Source organism: Panthera tigris, chromosome E1 (assembly GCF_018350195.1).
Source record: "Panthera tigris isolate Pti1 chromosome E1, P.tigris_Pti1_mat1.1, whole genome shotgun sequence".
Taxonomy (NCBI): domain Eukaryota; kingdom Metazoa; phylum Chordata; class Mammalia; order Carnivora; family Felidae; genus Panthera; species Panthera tigris.
This window is the reverse complement of record NC_056673.1, coordinates 17,857,516-17,872,691: the sequence shown is the minus strand read 5'-3', so window position 1 is coordinate 17,872,691 and position 15,176 is coordinate 17,857,516. Positions and strand designations below refer to the sequence as shown.

The following is a 15,176-nucleotide window of genomic DNA, read 5'->3' as shown; positions in this document are numbered from 1 at the left end:
CCCCAGTGGGAGTGAGCGCTCGGCTTTGAGGTGCTGCACCTCAGAGACATCATGGATGGAGTCACTGGCAGGGTTGAAAGCCAGGGTCTTCTTGGGTCACGTGTTCTTTGCTAGTACACTGTGACTTTTTTTTTTTTTAACGTTTATTTATTTTTGAGACAGAGACAGAGCATGAACGGGGGAGGGTTAGAGAGAAAGAGGGAGACACAGAATCCAAACAGGCTCCAGGCTCCAAGCTGTCAGCACAGAGCCCGACGTGGGGCTTGAACTCAGGAACTGCGTCATCATGACCTGAGCCGAAGTCGGACACTTAACAGACTGAGCCACCCAGGCACCCCTACACTGTGACTTTTAAAGCTTCGTTCTCTCAGCACTTGAGGAACCCAGGTTCACACACAAAACCTTCACATTAGAGAATTCAGGTCCAGAGAGAGCAAAAGAGTCTCAGAATTTGATAGCAGGTCAGAAATAAAGCCACAAATTGTCCCTTTGCTGTGGACTCCCAGTCCCCTCCCCTGATCTGTACTTCTTTCTTGGCCTCCTCAGCATACATCAAGCGAGTGATCGCACACCCATCCTTCCATAATATAAATTTCAAGCAAGCAGAAAAGATGATGGAGACCATGGACCAGGGTGATGTGATCATCCGACCAAGCAGCAAGGGTGAGAATCACCTGACAGTGACCTGGAAGGTCAGTGATGGCATCTACCAGCACGTGGACGTGCGGGAAGAGGGCAAGGAAAATGCCTTCAGCCTGGGAGCCACCCTGTGGATCAATAGTGAGGTGAGAGCCAGCTCCTGCTTCCCATCCCCTCTCCTACTTCCAGAAACAAGCCATTTCTGCTTACTTTCATGTGACGTTAGTAATTTATATGCATTACATATATTTTAACTGTGTAGAACAGAATAGGAGGTTGATTATGAAAGGAATCATTTGATAACAGTTTTGTGTATTTTGCTTCTCTCTCTCCTCCCAATTTTAAAATAGACTACCTATAGAGAGCCAGTGGAGGAAGAGGAGAAAACATACATGCACATGATTGCGTACACACACCATTTCTCATTTTCAGTAGAAGGAAATTTTATGAAGCTCCTTGTTATTCCCAAGCACCAGAGGAGAATCAAAGTTATGATTTAAAGGATTTTATGCCTTGTAAGCTGATAAATCTGAGCAGGATGTATAAATTGAGGGGACTTTGCAGGGGAGCGAGGCTACAGCAGGGCTGGGAAGTCCACTCCCTCCCATGGGTTCTCTTCCGAATAGATTAGATGAAGGAGTCTCAGCTCTGAATGTGACACATGGGGCCTTTGCCATATTCCCACAGGAATTTGAAGACTTGGATGAGATTGTTGCTCGCTATGTCCAGCCCATGGCATCCTTTGCCCGGGACCTTCTGAATCACAAGTATTATCAGGACTGCAGTGGTGGGGATCGTAAGGTGAGCCAGGGCTCTTTGAGGCATGACATCTCCCAGTCACTTCAGGATATATGGTGTCCCTTCAGCGTAGGGGACGTTCAGCTGGTGAAGGAGGTGTACCTCATGTATGCGCCAGACATTGTGTACCAAGCATGCTGCTATCCCAACCTCTCCCCCTCGTTCTACCCCCAGAAATTAGAGGAGCTGCTCATCAAAACTAAGAAGGAGAAGCCCACCTTCATCCCTTATTTCATCTGTGCCTGCAAGGAACTGCCCGGCAAGTTCCTACTGGGATACCAGCCCCGGGGTAAACCCAGGTGAGCACTAGTCCTGAGAAGGTGCTGCCACTGGGGTCCACGGATAGGCTAGCAGGGGAGTTAGAGACCCCCGGAGCAGTACTCTCTCTGGTTCTGCTTGACTGTCTTTTCCCTCTTACCTGTTGGAGGTTGGAGGTGGGGAAAGAGGGTGACGATTTAGAGGTAAAAAGCAAAGAAAGATATTTTCCCCAACCCTGTGAAAAGTTTCCTTCACCGTTTTTCCCTCCCAAAGAGTGATGGAAATTACCAGACACTCTCCACCTGACTGGCAAAGTTGAGGGCCAGGACACAGGTCTCTCCTCACTCTCTGCTTCCCCCTCACCAGGGGGTTTGACACAAGGTGGCTCACTGTTGCTGTGGTGTGCCGAATAATTTCTGCCTGCACTGAAGGGGTGGGTCAGGAGAGCTGCTCTCCTTCCTATCATTGACCCTTCTGCTCCCTTCTATGTGTGGCTAACAGGCTGGCCTTCCTAGACATGCCTTTGTCTAGATCCCTCTAGAGCTCACTCTGAATCAAAGTCTCATTTTTTGGGATCTGCTTTCCTTTTGTCCGTTACCCAGACTGATAATCGTATCAGTCTTCTCTACGCCCCCACCTTCCCTTCGGCTCGTGGCCAAGGCCAGTGAGTTTCTGCTCGTATCCCTATACTGCCTGTGCAAGATAAACAGCATAGACTATGTTAGTCTGGGCTCAGTGGCTGGGTGACAAGAAGCTCTGGACTCCAGACCCTGCACTGCCTTGGGCACACGTAGAATATTGTTGTCGTTTCTGAGAAGCCATTTCTGATTTACCATCATGCTTCCAGAGGATGGCAGCCAGGGCTGTTGGCTGGACACTGTCCCACGAGGAACAGTTGAGCAAACGAGGGATCTTTAAATGAGGAAGTAGAGGCAACGCAATCACTTCCCGTAGAAAGGTGTGCAGACTCCTTGTGTTGCAGCATTAATGACACTTGATAGATGATTTAGAAAGCACGGTTCAACTTAACATAAATGAGACCTTTTCAATGTTTGTCATTGTCTGTTGGTAATTGACAGCTGTCCTTTATTGAACAGAACCCTGTCTTAGGTGTTGTGCCAAGTGCCTCATACATGCTGTCTCATTTATTCCTCACACACAGTTCTGTAGGTTTAAGTGCTGTTGCCTTTGTTTTTCAAGTGAAGCTGAGGTTCAGGTTTAGTGACTTCACATAAAGCCATATAGGTAGTGAGTGACAGCCAAAACTGCAAGTAGAACTGGTCTGAACCCAGAGCCCATCGTCTTATCTACTCTCTGCCCTGCAGTGTCGAGTAAGGTCAGACTAACCACCTTAACTGGTATTTCCAGATTCCAGCGCAGGGGGAGACAGCAGGACAACAGCCCTGACACTGTGGCCTCAACTCCTGCCACCACCTGCAGTGTGCTGCCATCACACTGCACCCCAGCATGGTGGCCCAGCCCCCAGCAGGCCTTCTTCTGATGGCCTGTACCTGTCACACCAGGGCTGCCGACTCCTGGCCTTGACTGTGCTCACCTCCTCACAGTGCAGCCTCCTTTGACAGGATCAGGGCTCTTTCATCTCTCCTTTCCCCCCAGCACCCACTTTGGCTACTTCACATGGTGGAGATCTGTTCTGGCCGCTCTCTCACAGCCGGCCCCAAGTGGTCTCTGACACAGGTTTCCTTCCAAAATCCCAGGATAGAATACGTAACGGTGACTCCAGAAGGATTCCGGTACCGGGGCCAAATCTTCCCTACTGTGAACGGACTTTTCCGATGGTTTAAGGATCACTACCAGGATCCTGTACCAGGTGAGTTCTGCTCGGAGTTCTGGGATGTGCTTAGAGGGACACGAAGGTCCTGAATCAAGGTGATCACTAGCCACCGGTGGAAAGGACGAGGCCTGGGCTGTCACTGAAGCTGTCTCACTCCTGCTCCAGGCTCCTAGCATCAAGGAGGTCCTCCATCCACTTTGCTGATGCAGCTTCCCTTCTTTCCTCCCACCTCAGGACCTCCTCCAGCCCCCTTCATTGTGAAAACAGAAAACAGGTTTCTGGAGGGACATAACTAACTTTGGCTGTTTCCTACAGGCATCACCCCCAGTAGCAGCAGTAGGACCCGGACACCTGCTTCTATCAATGCCACCCCAGCCAATATCAATCTTGCAGGTGAGCTCACGTCTGAGACTGGGAGCTGGAGGGATGGCACTAGAAGACTTTGACCTCTAACATGCCCATCTCCCACCTCTGTGTGCCTACAGATCTGACACGGGCTGTGAATGCCCTGCCTCAGAACATGACCTCGCAGATGTTTAGTGCCATCGCAGCCGTGACAGGCCAAGGACAGAACCCCAACGCCACGCCAGCCCAGTGGGCCTCGAGCCAGTATGGCTATGGCGGCAGTGGAGGGGGCAGCAGCGCTTACCACGTACGTGGCTTGGGGACAAGGCTCCCTGCAGAGGGTGGAGAAGAGCAAAAGGGAACATTCATCCTTTGCCAACCTGTGTACATAGACTGCCCTCTGGCGGTGTCTACCCCAAGGGGCTTCATATGTACAGATGGGGCCACCACAGCCTTAGGAATGGTCTCCAACACATGTTCCTTTTCTTTGGGCCCTCTTGAGGGTAGAGGGAGTAAGAGAAAGTCTGATTTTTCCGTGGTCCTTTGGGATCTTTGGAACCCTCAAGTGGTCCACACTGGCGAGCCCTGTTGTGCCAGGTCCCATCCTGCTGACCTCTCTCTGCCACTTGGGACCACACATTGCTCAAGAGATGGTCAGCTGGAAAGCTCGGTGCTGAGCCCCGGTTTTCAGCTTGCCAGAAGTTCATAGCAAGGCCAAATAAGCCCCAAACCCATCCCCATTTAACTATTCACCCTTCTCCAGGTGTTCCCAACGCCAGCCCAGCAGCCAGTGGCCACACCACTAATGACCCCCAGCTACTCCTACACAACCCCAAGCCAGCCCATCACCACACCACAGTACCACCAGCTACAGGCCAGCACCACCCCACAGTCTGCCCAGGCCCAGCCCCAGCCCTCCTCCAGCTCTCGGCAACGGCAGCAGCAGCCAAAGTAAGTATGCGGTTTGTGGCACAGAGCAGGTTATTAGGGGCAGGTGTTGTGAAGAGGCCAAGCAGTTCAACATAAGCAGGTCGCTTGGACTTTGTGAAAGCCGTGACCCAAGCAATGTCTCCAGAACGACCACTTTCTGGGAAAAGACAGAAGAAGGTGATGTGACAAAAAACATGAGGTCCATTTCTGTAAAGATAGACGATCGGCAGTGTTTGGTGGGAAGGCTTCGTTCCGGTGAGGCCCCAGAGATTCCTGATCTCAGAGGCCCCTTCTCCCTCCCAGGTCCAACAGCCATGCAGCCATCGACTGGGGGAAGATGGCAGAGCAGTGGCTACAGGAGAAGGAAGCGGAGCGGCGGAAACAGAAGCAGAGGCTAACACCTCGGCCTTCTCCCAGCCCCATGATCGAAAGCACCCCCATGTCCATTGCTGGCGATGCCACCCCACTCCTGGACGAGATGGACCGGTAGGGGGCCTGCTCCTAGGACTCTGGTTACCTCTGAGGCTGGGAGAGCCCAGCCGCCCACTGCCTCACTCCCTGTCCCGCCTTTTCTGTCCATAAAGTGGCGTGAGTTGACGTTCTCTCTGGTGGTCAGCCTGGATGGGTGACAAGCTGGATGGCCTTGGGAATTTGAGCTCAGTGTAAGCTAGGCGACAATTCTCCCACTCCAGGCCCTCACCGACCACCTGTTCTGGGACCAGGCTGGGCGGGGAGTGTGGCGGGGAGGAAGAAGAGGAAGACGAGAATGAGAGTGGAACAGTTTTGTATTCTCCCTACAAGCCATTTTGAGCTTCTGCCCTCACCTGACTCTGGGCTGTGACCCCGGGGCACCAAGCTCAGCACATGAGTCTCCCCCAGCTCTTGTGGGGAGAGGAATGCTATTTATTCAGTTTCGGGCAGGAGGGAGAGGAGGGAAGGTGTTTCTGACCCAGATGCCAACAGCTTGGGTGGCTATCAAAGCAGAATTGCAGGGGACACGGGAGCAGTGCTAACCTGCTCAGCCCCCGCCTGGCCGCCTTCACCCACCTGCTGCTGCCTCCGCTTCCTGCCTGTCATTTGAATAAACAGTGTTTCTACAGAGCATTTGGCAAAGCCTCTCTCTCCAACACTCCGGCTCTTGAAGGGTGGCTTTCCAAGCTGGGTTTGGAGCTCTGACAGCTCCCCCTGGTTCTTCCAGGCCACCAGAGAGGCAGTGACTCAACAGCAAGCAGCTTCTGTATCTGACCGCCCCCGGCCAAATCCGTGCTCCACTTCCCAGCCCTGTGCCCTGTGCCCTAAGGGAACCGAGGGAACTCCTGTTGTCCTCGAGCCAGCCATCTCCTCTGTATGGTGAAGCTAGCGAGACCTGCCTCATCTGCCTCCCTGGGGCAGCTGCAGAGGCAGAGAATGTGTGAAAGCGCTCTGCCAAGAGGAGGCCTGGGACCTCATCAGTCCTCTGTACACGTTAGCCGCTGTCCCTACACTCTCACACACCCGCCCCATCTGCTTGCCCACTAGCCTTCTCTGGCACAGCAAGGAAGGGCCATGAGTAAATTTGGCCCTTCTCAGCTTGAGCCCCTGTACCTCTTACCTCACTCTTTTTGCCAGCTGAGCCTCAGTCTCCGATAATACCTCTGCACAAGTCCAGTATGTCTGCCCCAGGATGGGCCCCAAGCTCGCCTGCTACCACACCCGCACGCCCTGGAAAGGGAAGTGCTGGGATGTTGTGGGGGAAGCCAGTCCCCGCCCCGCCTTCCCTGCTTGGGACCGGCCAACACCCTGGCCCTGGCCTCTTCCCCCTGCCTCACTGCCTCTTTTTGTTCCAGACTCCTGGTCTCCTGTGTTCCTTCAGAAGGGCCTCCTCTCCTAGCTTTGCAAGTTGGTGCTAAGAAAGTGAGGTTCTCTCCCTCCCTTTCCTCTATTTGGGGCTCAGCAGAGAAATCAGAAAAGGTCACTGCTGCCCACACTTGGTGAGCTTCCCGTCTTGACTTCATCCTGTCATTCAAGATCTCTTTGGCTGTTGGCAAGAGTTGGGAGGGAAGGGCTGGTCTGCCAGGAACTCAGTTCTATTCCCTTCAGCACAGAGGTCTAGAAGGGCCTAGCAGGAGCACCAGCTGGGAAGATCATGTTCCCTTTGGTGTTACCAGCATCCTCCTAAGGGCCACTTAGAGGAGGGAAAGGCCAGGCACAGTGGCACAGAGTGGGTTAAAAGGTTCAGTTTATTAGGGCTATCACTGCAGACAGTACTGCCTGTCCCCGAGTGGATTTCACACAGGCCAGTCTCCCAGGAGATGGGACGCCTCCTTCCCACCCCACCCAGGTGTACTCCTCTCTTGCCCTGAGCCTAGGATGTTACAGAGAAGCAGACTGTGCCCCTCCCTTGCCGTCCCTCCTGCCTTCCCATGGACTGCCTCCTGAAAGATAGATTACCCTTCAGAAACTCCTGCAGCCCCCTGACCCCTTGGCTCCAGCTGTGTCCAGAACCCGCACCCTCCCCACAGAAGTGACAGGTTGGAGGGAGAGAGAATAGCAGCAGGGGGTCAGCTACAGGCTTGATCTCATTTATTCTTCACCCTGGATGCCCTGGCCTCAACTGAGATTGGGGTTTGATGCTGGGGGAGATTTCCTCTTGACCTTCTTGACTGGTGAGGCCTTCGCCCTGGGTTTCTTAGCCTGGGCCGCGTTCTCTCTCTTCCTGGGCAATGAAGACTCCACGATGTCCTCGCTGGAGGGTTCCTCCCGCCTGGGGTCATTGTAACTGTCCTCACTCTCCAGGTCTTCCCGGGTGTCTGGGCTGGACTCTGACATCCTGGCCAACTCTCTTGGGCTTATTGATCGGATCAAGTCTGGAGGTGGAGATTCCAATTTAACTGGGCTTTTCTTCTTAATCAGTTTGCCCTTCTTGGCTTTTTTCTTCAGCTTTGCCTTCTCATCTGTCTCCTCCTCCTTGTCTTTCTCTTTTTCTTTTTTCTTCTTTACCTTCTTGATCACTTTATTGCCCTGGGACTTCCCTGTGGGGCTCTCAGAGCGCCAGATAGTGATGGGAGCTGCTGAGTCCAGGGTACCTGTGACTGCGCCCATGCCTGTGTCAGCGGGTGTGGTGGCAGGCCCCACCTGGGTCGGGATGGGAGGCTTGCTTCCCTCTTCCTCCTCCTCTTCCTCCCCCTCCTCCTCCTCCTCCTCCTCCTCTTCATTCAGATCGTCTGCCCCACAGTCATGGTGGATGGGATGGTGGATCACTGCCACAGAGACAGGCCTATAGCTTTTGCACCTGGGAGGGAGGGGGACAGGGAAAGAGGAGATTGTCACAGAGTGGGGGGCCTGGTGCCCCTTAGTGCCACCCCGTCAGCCTGTTGGCACTCACCAGCCATACCAGAACCGCTGCACACACTTTTCCTCTGGGATGAGCTCAAAGCAAGGGGACTGGATGATGTTTAAACATGTTGAGCCCACATCTCGGGAGCAGGTTGGGCCTACGTCTCGGGAGCTGCTGCTGTTGGCCTTCTCTGAGCAGTCCTTCACCCTGCCACACAGAGGACTCAGCGTGGCTCCCGGGCCTCCGTGACCCCCCGGGGGCCTGGAGGGAGGAGCCTGAGGGACAGCTGGCTTCTGCCCAGCTCAGCCCCGGCTGCCCAAAGACCTTCCCATCGCTCTGGAGCAGAGCAAGGTTTACAAAGCCGGGGCTGGGCTGGCAGTGCCAGGTTAGAGCTGAAGCGGGGAAACACAGGGGAAGTTTGGGCCTGGCTCTGCCCAGGAGTCTGTCCTGGGCTCTGGGCCCCCCCAAAAAGGAGGGCCCTTACCTAGAATCACAGTCGCAGTGGCTGACAGAGTGCAGGTGCAGGCTACGGTGGCCACAGTCAGGGGTGAAGGGGTGGATGATGTGCCTGGTGCACTGTTTGTGTTTCCAGCAGCACCTGTCCGGGTCCTTGAATTCACCTGAGGGGGCGGGAGTCTGGGTCACACCGGGGCAGTGGCAGCAGCATGCCCCTGGGTCTCCCCTCCCATAGCTCAATCTAAAGGCTTCACCAAATGCACCTGCTGCCACCCCACCACCTCTGGCAGCTTTCTGCTTCAGGCGGGTAACCCTCCAGTGGGAACTATGTACCTTTCTTCCCCCTCAGGTCCCCTGCGCCCATCTGCCTGTCTGCCCTCATGCTCCGCGCCCCACCCCCCACAGACCCCCAGGAAGATGTCTGACTGAGTCCCCCTTGCTGCCCTGTGCCACCCACCTCTCCCACTCTCTGCCTCCTCTGGGAGCCTATCCTACCCGGGCCCTCCACGGGCTGCCTGGGTCGTGGAAGGTCCTCGGGCCAGCAGACTGTGGAGCCACATGGCAGACAGGAACACCCCTTCAGAGTCCCCAGCCTGCCCTGCACAGGCCAGGAAACCCACCCCCTACCCCTCAGCCCCGAAGTCACTCCAGCCCTGAGACCTGCTGTGAAAGGCAGATTAGGTCCCGCTCCTCAGCCTCTCCTGACTTTGGTGCTTTCTTTCCCTCCTCTTCTCCAAGCCTCTCCTCCCCCTGACACCTTTCCTCACTTTTCTCGCTTCTCTGTCCACATGCTCACCCTCCATTCTTTCTCTGCTCCACACTCATCAAGGTCCCATTCCCCATCCCATCTCTTCCCGCTCCCAGTCCTCAGAGCCACAGACTTTAAACACCGGCCCCCAGCCTGACCCCTCCCACCTCTTGTAGGCACCACAGGTCCCAGGGCACAGGGGAGAAGCTGCTGGGGTGAGGATTTGGGATTTGGGAAGGCCCTGGAGAAAGGCTCCACATCTTTTGCCCAGGCGAACATAAGCCCCGGACACACTGGAATCTCCCGGCCTCTACCCCCACCACCTCCCCTCTGACCCCGCCTAAAGCTCCAGTCTACCAATGGCTCTCCCTCAGGCCACCATCTAAAAGGTGAGCCTGCAAGTGGCTCCATGAACCAGGACAGAGAGGACAGGGCACTTTCCTGCAGGTCCCCCTTGAACTCCAGCTCCACCCACCCCTGGAGGAAGGAGTGAGCAGGCACTGATGAGTTCCAGGACAAGCTGGTATGGGGTCCTCTGGCTGGCTTACTCCCTCCAGACAGGCCAGGAGGACCGAGCCTTTATCTAGCCTCTACGAGGGGTGGAACTGGACAAAACCTCACCCTGACCACCAGCCAGGAGTTAACCCAGCCTGGGGGTGTGTTAGTCCAAGTGGCCTTAAAAGTACTTGAGGGGTGGGGTGTCTGGGTGGCTCATTTGGCTAAGGTCTGACTTCAGCTCACACTTTGTGAGTTAGAGCCCCCCATCAGGCTCTTTGGTGTCAGCATAGAGCTTCAAATCCTCTGTTCCCTTCTCTCTCTGCCCCTCCCCTGTGTGCTCACTCTCTCAAAAATAAAAATAAAAAAATACTTGAGGGGCACATCGGTGGCTCAGTCAGTTAAGTGTCCAGCTCTTGATCTTGGCTCAGGTCATGATTTCACAGTTGATGAGATCAAGCCCCGAGTTGGGCTCTGTGCTGACAGTGCAGATGGAGCCTGCTTGGGAGTCTCTCTCTCTCCCTCTCTCTGCCCCTCCCCCTCCTGCACACACATCTCTCTCTCAAAAATAAACATTATTTTTAAATGTTTTATTATTTTTGGGAGAGATGGAGCATGAGCGGGGGAGGGGCAGAGAGAGGGAGACACAGAATCAGAAGCAGGCTCCAGGCTCTGAGCTGTCACCACAGAGCCTGATGTGGGGCTTGAACTGGGGAACAGTGAGATCATGACCTGAGCCGAAGCCAGACAGCTAACGGACTGAGCCACCCAGGTGCCCCCCAAAATAAACTTTTTTTAAAAAGTATTTGAGGGGCACCTGGGTGACTCAGTCGGTTAAGCATTCAACTTCAGTTCAGGTCATGATCTCACAGTTCATGGGCTCGAGCCCCACATCGGGCTGTCTGGTCTCAGCACAGAGCCTGCTTTGGATCCTCTGTCCCCTTGTCTCTCTCTGCTCCTCCCCTGCTCAGCTTTCTCTCTCTCTCTCTCTCTCTCTCTCTCTCTCTCTCTCTCTCTCTCTCTCTCTAAAATAAAACATTTAAAAATTTAAAAAATGAAATTTTAAAAAAGTACTTGGGAGATAAGGGAGCAGCAGCTTGGTGTGAGCTCTGCCCCACATTCCTCCACCTTTCCCTTCCCCCACCAGGCTATGAAGGTCCCAGGTCCCCTGTACACACTTGATGGCACCGCTTTGTCCTTCTCCCATGCCCCTTCTCCATTCTGGGAGGAATAAGGCATGTAAGGCCGGACCTTAGACCACCACCACCTTCTTCAGCACTGCTGGCTGACTGGGGGCAAGAGGCAGCATAGTGGCAAGTGCCCTGAACTTGTAGTCAGACAGACCTCAGTACTAGTCTTGGCTCCATCACTTACTAGCTGGATGTCCTAGGGCAAGTAACCTCTCCGAGCTTTCATTTCCTTATCCACAAAATGGGGATGGAGGAAATCCCTAATTTTGCAGGATTGTTGGGAGGACTCTGTTCACATATGTCAGAGAAATTTGTGCATGATAAAGTGTTTTGCCAAAGACAGGGGTGGAGCGCCTGGGTGGCTCAGTCGGTTGTGTCTGACTCTTGGTTTAGGCTCAGGTCATGATCCCAAGGTTCATGGGTTCGAGGCCTGTGTCAGGCCCAAATAGTGCAGAGCCTATTTGGGATTCTCTCTCTCTCTCTCCCTCTCTCCCTCTCTCTCTCCCTCTCTCCCTTTGTCTTAAAATAAATAAACTTAAAAAAAGGGGAGTGATGGTGGCCTCCAGGAAGGGGCCCTCCCTGCCTGGCAGAAGTGAGGGATGGGGGTGGGGATGGGGCAGCTGAGGGACCCCTTTTGGACCAAACACTTCCCTCCCTCCTGCCTGCCATGGGGTGTCAGCGTTCCCAAGTGAGGGGTGGTGGGGAAGGAAGCCTGGGGCAAGAGATTCCCTGAACCCACCTTCGGAGAAGGTAGACGCATCAGTGCTAGACGCCACGCCAGCCAGCAGGTGTCGTCTCTCCCAGCTGGGTAACCTGTTTACATCTGAGAGAGTACAGAGTGGCAACAGCAGCAGCACCCCTTTCCTCCCACCAGCCATTCACTCTTCGAACATCTCCTGAGAAGCTCCACCAGCCCCCTGGAGATACAGAAATTAAAACAGGCACCCAACAATCCCTGCTCTCAAGGGGCTGGGGGAGGGGTGAGGAGAGGGAGGTCAGTAAACATCCACCAATAAAATGACACAAATCAGGGTCTCCAATCCAGCCCGCTTTTCCTGAGCACATGGTCAATATGCTCTTGGGCGTTCCCCAAACCTCTTAGGCTGGCATGTCCCACACGAACCTATCATCTTCTCCCTACCTTCCATGAACCATCTCTTGTCTCTTCCATTTCAGAGAGGAATAGGCATCCCAGCTAGGAATCTAAGGATCATTCTTTCCCTCACCTCCACACCACCTTGATGATCCGAGTCTCGCCATACCTACCTCTATGTTGGTTGAAACCTTCATTATCTCTAAGACAGCTGCAGGGGCCTCCTGCAATATAGTGGGCACTGGCCCACTATATTCCTTCTGTTTAACAGCATTTCACTGCCTTCAGGATGAGGTGCAAACTCCTTATCATGACATAACTGGCCCTCCAGGACCCAGCCCCTGGTTCCTTCCTCAGTCACAAGTTTCTCTCACCCATCCATCCTTCCTCCCACCCCTCCCTTCTCCATTCTTTCTCTCCTGCCTCCCACTCCCCAGAAATACCCGTTCACCTTGGAAAGAACAAAGCTAGCTATCCAAGTAGAATTGGTCACACATGTCTTATACCCTTTTACCCTGCCATGGTACTTCATCAAGTTATTCCACAGCAACTTGAGAACAAACCCATATTTTATCTGCCTCTGAAAAGTGCTCAGTAAATACTGGGTTGGTTTTTTGTTTTTTGTGTTTTTTTGTTTTTTTTTTTTGAAGAATACATGAGTAAAATAGAATAAACCCACTATTGGAACCACACACAAAGAAGCTATAGCATTGGAGGTTCTGCCCAGGATTCAAAGCCAGGGACTTTTCTAGGAAAAGAGAATTAACCCAGGATGAGCATCCTCCCAATGTTAACGCACTGTGCTGGGCTTTTAGAATTTGCTTTTGATTCTAATGTTTTTATTTATTTTTGAGACAGAGAGAGACAGAGCATGAGCAGGGGAGGGGCAGAGAGAGGGAGACACAGAATCAGAAGCAGGCTCCAGGCTCTGAGCTGTCAGCACAGAGCCCGACGAGGGGCTCGAACTCACAGCCTGAGATCGTGACCTGAGCTGAAGTCGGACGCTCAACGGACTGAGCCACCCAGGTGCCCCTGCTTTTGATTCTAAATCACCACCACAATCCAGTCTGTGGATGGGGACTCAGAGACTCAGGAAGGAGCCTGTTCAAAGACAAGTTAATAGGGGTGCCTGGGTGGTTCTTTTGGTTAAGTGTCCAATTTCAGCTCAGGTCATGATCTCATGGTCCGTGAGTTTGAGCCCCATGTCGGGCTCTGTACTGACAGCTCAGAGCCTGGAGCCTGCTTCAGATTCTGTGTCTCCCTCTCTCTCTGACCCTCCCCCGTTCATGCTCTGTCTCTGTCTCAAAAATAAAAAATTAAAAAAAAAAAAAACATTAAAAAAAAAGACAAGTTAATAGATGGCAGAGGAAAGAGCTCTGTATGACCTGTGCTCTTGTAGCCCTGTCTACTTGGGGTTCCTATCCAAACCCCATCCTGCTAGCTGTCACTTCCTACTGCACCTGTTTTCCAGCTCCAACACAGCCAATTCTTCATCCTCTGTTTTTACTCATTCCTGACTTCACAACCTCCCATATCTAGCCTCCACCCTAAGGTCAGACGGAAGGAGTCAGAGGAACCTGAGCCAGTGTCAGGATTCAAAATCTGCTTTATCTGACTCCACTGTTTTTGCTGTCTCCGGAGTCACCATGAAGGAGGCTTGTAGACAGGATCCACTGACTAACTCTTCCCAAACCCCCAAGAAGCTCTGACAATCATAACTCCTTTTGCCAAGGGGTGAGATTTAGTAACTCTCCTCGGATCTGAGGAAGGCAATCTGCTCTCTAGTTTCACAGACAGAAGGAGAGCTCCTACTGAAGCAGCAGTCCATCGCTCCTGCAGGAGAAATAATGGTGGCGGGACACAGAGCGAGCTTCATAATGAAATGAGGAGAGTGATAGCTTGAAAGGAAGAGGGAGGCATGTGGTCTTTTTCTCGGTAGGTAATTCATCCGGAGAACAGGGGTCTAACTCAAAACTCACAGGTGATGCTCATTTGTACAGAATCTTCTCAGTCCTGCGGGCTGAGGAACTCCCCCTGACCTTGTGGCACAGGTGGGGCGGAGTTCCAGGTTGGGCACCAAAGCAGCTGAATGGGGGAGGAAGGGTGGGGGGAAAGGGAGAAAGGAAAGGAAGAAGGGAGAAGGAGGGAGCAAGGCAGGACAGTCTCCTGGGAAATGCCGCTCCGGCTCCGCCCACATCTGAAGGCGATTGTGATGTCACGCGTGGAACCCCCAGACTCCTTCCTCCCCTTAGAGTCAATGAAACCTCCTGCCCCAGCCTGGCGACTGGGTGGGTGCTGGACCAAGGACTCCAGACAGGCCCCGAATTTCTTAGGCAGCGGCCGGGGCCCGGCTGCGACAAGGCAAGGCCTTCCAGCCTACAGAACCGGTGTTAGCAGCTCGGGCTCCAGCCAGACAGGCACAGCCGAACCCGCAGGCGTTCCCCAGAGCCTCAGCACCCCAATCCTCAATCATTGGTCCGCGGCTCGGCGTGAGCCCGCCCCCAGGCCCTAACTCCACCCAGCCCGGCCTCTGGTCCCGCCTCCTTCTCCAGGCTCTTTCCAGTTCTACACTCTCCTTGTGTGCCACGCCCCCAGCTCGAAACCCACCCCCAAACTCCTGCCCCGCCCCTTCCTTACCAGTGCTGTTCTCATCCCAGGCGCTGGTATTGTCCTTAGCCTTTTCCTTAGTCCACCTTTCAGTCGTCAGTGTCGTCCTGACCCACATCGCTCAGCCCAGTTCTTCGTCGCTACAAGACTCTTCCTTGCAGAAGTCCAATCCTGAACCTCAGCTTGGTCGAGGCAACCATAAACCCCAATCTCCGCTTCACCCCAGTCCAGCCCTTAACTCCGCCTCATGCTTTCCCAACCCCTCCCTCCACTTTCCCCCGGTTCTGCGTTGTGTTAGCCCAATCTAAACTTCAACGGCGCTCTTCATCCGGGGCCTCCCAGCTCTTCCAGGCCCCTTTTTGTCCCACCTTTAATTTTAGTACCTCCCCTTTCTCTCAGGCCTAAACCTTAGCTTGGCCGCTGAGGCCCAGCCCTCAGTCCCATCCCTAGTTTCTCTCCAGACCTACTCCCAGCTCTTAGTCCTGTCCCCAGATTTTAGCCCCGCC

General features: G+C 53.7%; 2 protein-coding genes across 8 annotated transcripts in view; one reads left to right on the top strand and one right to left on the bottom strand.

The window, feature by feature from the left end:
• SUPT6H (SPT6 homolog, histone chaperone and transcription elongation factor) overlaps window positions 1-5,869 on the top strand; it is a 32,527-nt gene extending 26,658 nt beyond the window's left edge. For all 3 annotated transcript variants that reach the window (XM_042967149.1, XM_042967147.1, XM_042967148.1), the window contains exons 30-37: window positions 547-785; window positions 1,327-1,440; window positions 1,612-1,736; window positions 3,414-3,526; window positions 3,806-3,883; window positions 3,976-4,142; window positions 4,599-4,786; window positions 5,069-5,869. In XM_042967149.1, coding sequence (XP_042823083.1) covers window positions 547-785; window positions 1,327-1,440; window positions 1,612-1,736; window positions 3,414-3,526; window positions 3,806-3,883; window positions 3,976-4,142; window positions 4,599-4,786; window positions 5,069-5,255 — 1,211 coding nt within the window. In that variant the 3' untranslated portion in view covers window positions 5,256-5,869. The remainder of the gene's footprint in view (window positions 1-546; window positions 786-1,326; window positions 1,441-1,611; window positions 1,737-3,413; window positions 3,527-3,805; window positions 3,884-3,975; window positions 4,143-4,598; window positions 4,787-5,068) is intronic.
• Window positions 5,870-6,966: 1,097 nt separating this feature from the next.
• PROCA1 (protein interacting with cyclin A1) lies at window positions 6,967-15,176 on the bottom strand. Of its 5 annotated transcripts, none has more exons than XM_015534815.2 (5): window positions 14,701-15,175; window positions 11,710-11,793; window positions 8,566-8,701; window positions 8,139-8,288; window positions 6,967-8,036 (listed from the first exon to the last, which is right to left on the bottom strand). In XM_015534815.2, exons 1-5 carry the CDS (start codon window positions 14,786-14,788, stop codon window positions 7,355-7,357), a joined length of 1,140 nt encoding a protein of 379 aa, XP_015390301.1. In that variant the 5' UTR covers window positions 14,789-15,175; the 3' UTR covers window positions 6,967-7,354. The 5 variants fall into 5 exon arrangements, with proteins under 5 accessions (XP_015390301.1, XP_007076117.1, XP_042823084.1 ...); XM_007076055.3 differs by having other exon boundaries at window positions 8,130-8,288; window positions 14,701-15,174; XM_042967150.1 differs by lacking the exon at window positions 14,701-15,175 and adding an exon at window positions 14,043-14,252 and having other exon boundaries at window positions 8,130-8,288; window positions 11,710-11,887.

Excerpts from the sequence above, each read along its gene's own strand:
- PROCA1 (XM_007076055.3), bottom strand. The coding sequence starts at position 14,788 with ATGTGGGTCAGGACGACACTGACGACTGAAAGGTGGACTAAGGAAAAG. Across the intron at positions 11,794-14,700 it reads CTGGGATGAGAACAGCACTG|ATGTAAACAGGTTACCCAGC; the intron begins GTAAGGAAGGGG and ends GTACTCTCTCAG. Across the intron at positions 8,702-11,709 it reads TGCGTCTACCTTCTCCGAAG|GTGAATTCAAGGACCCGGAC; the intron begins GTGGGTTCAGGG and ends CCGCCCCCTCAG.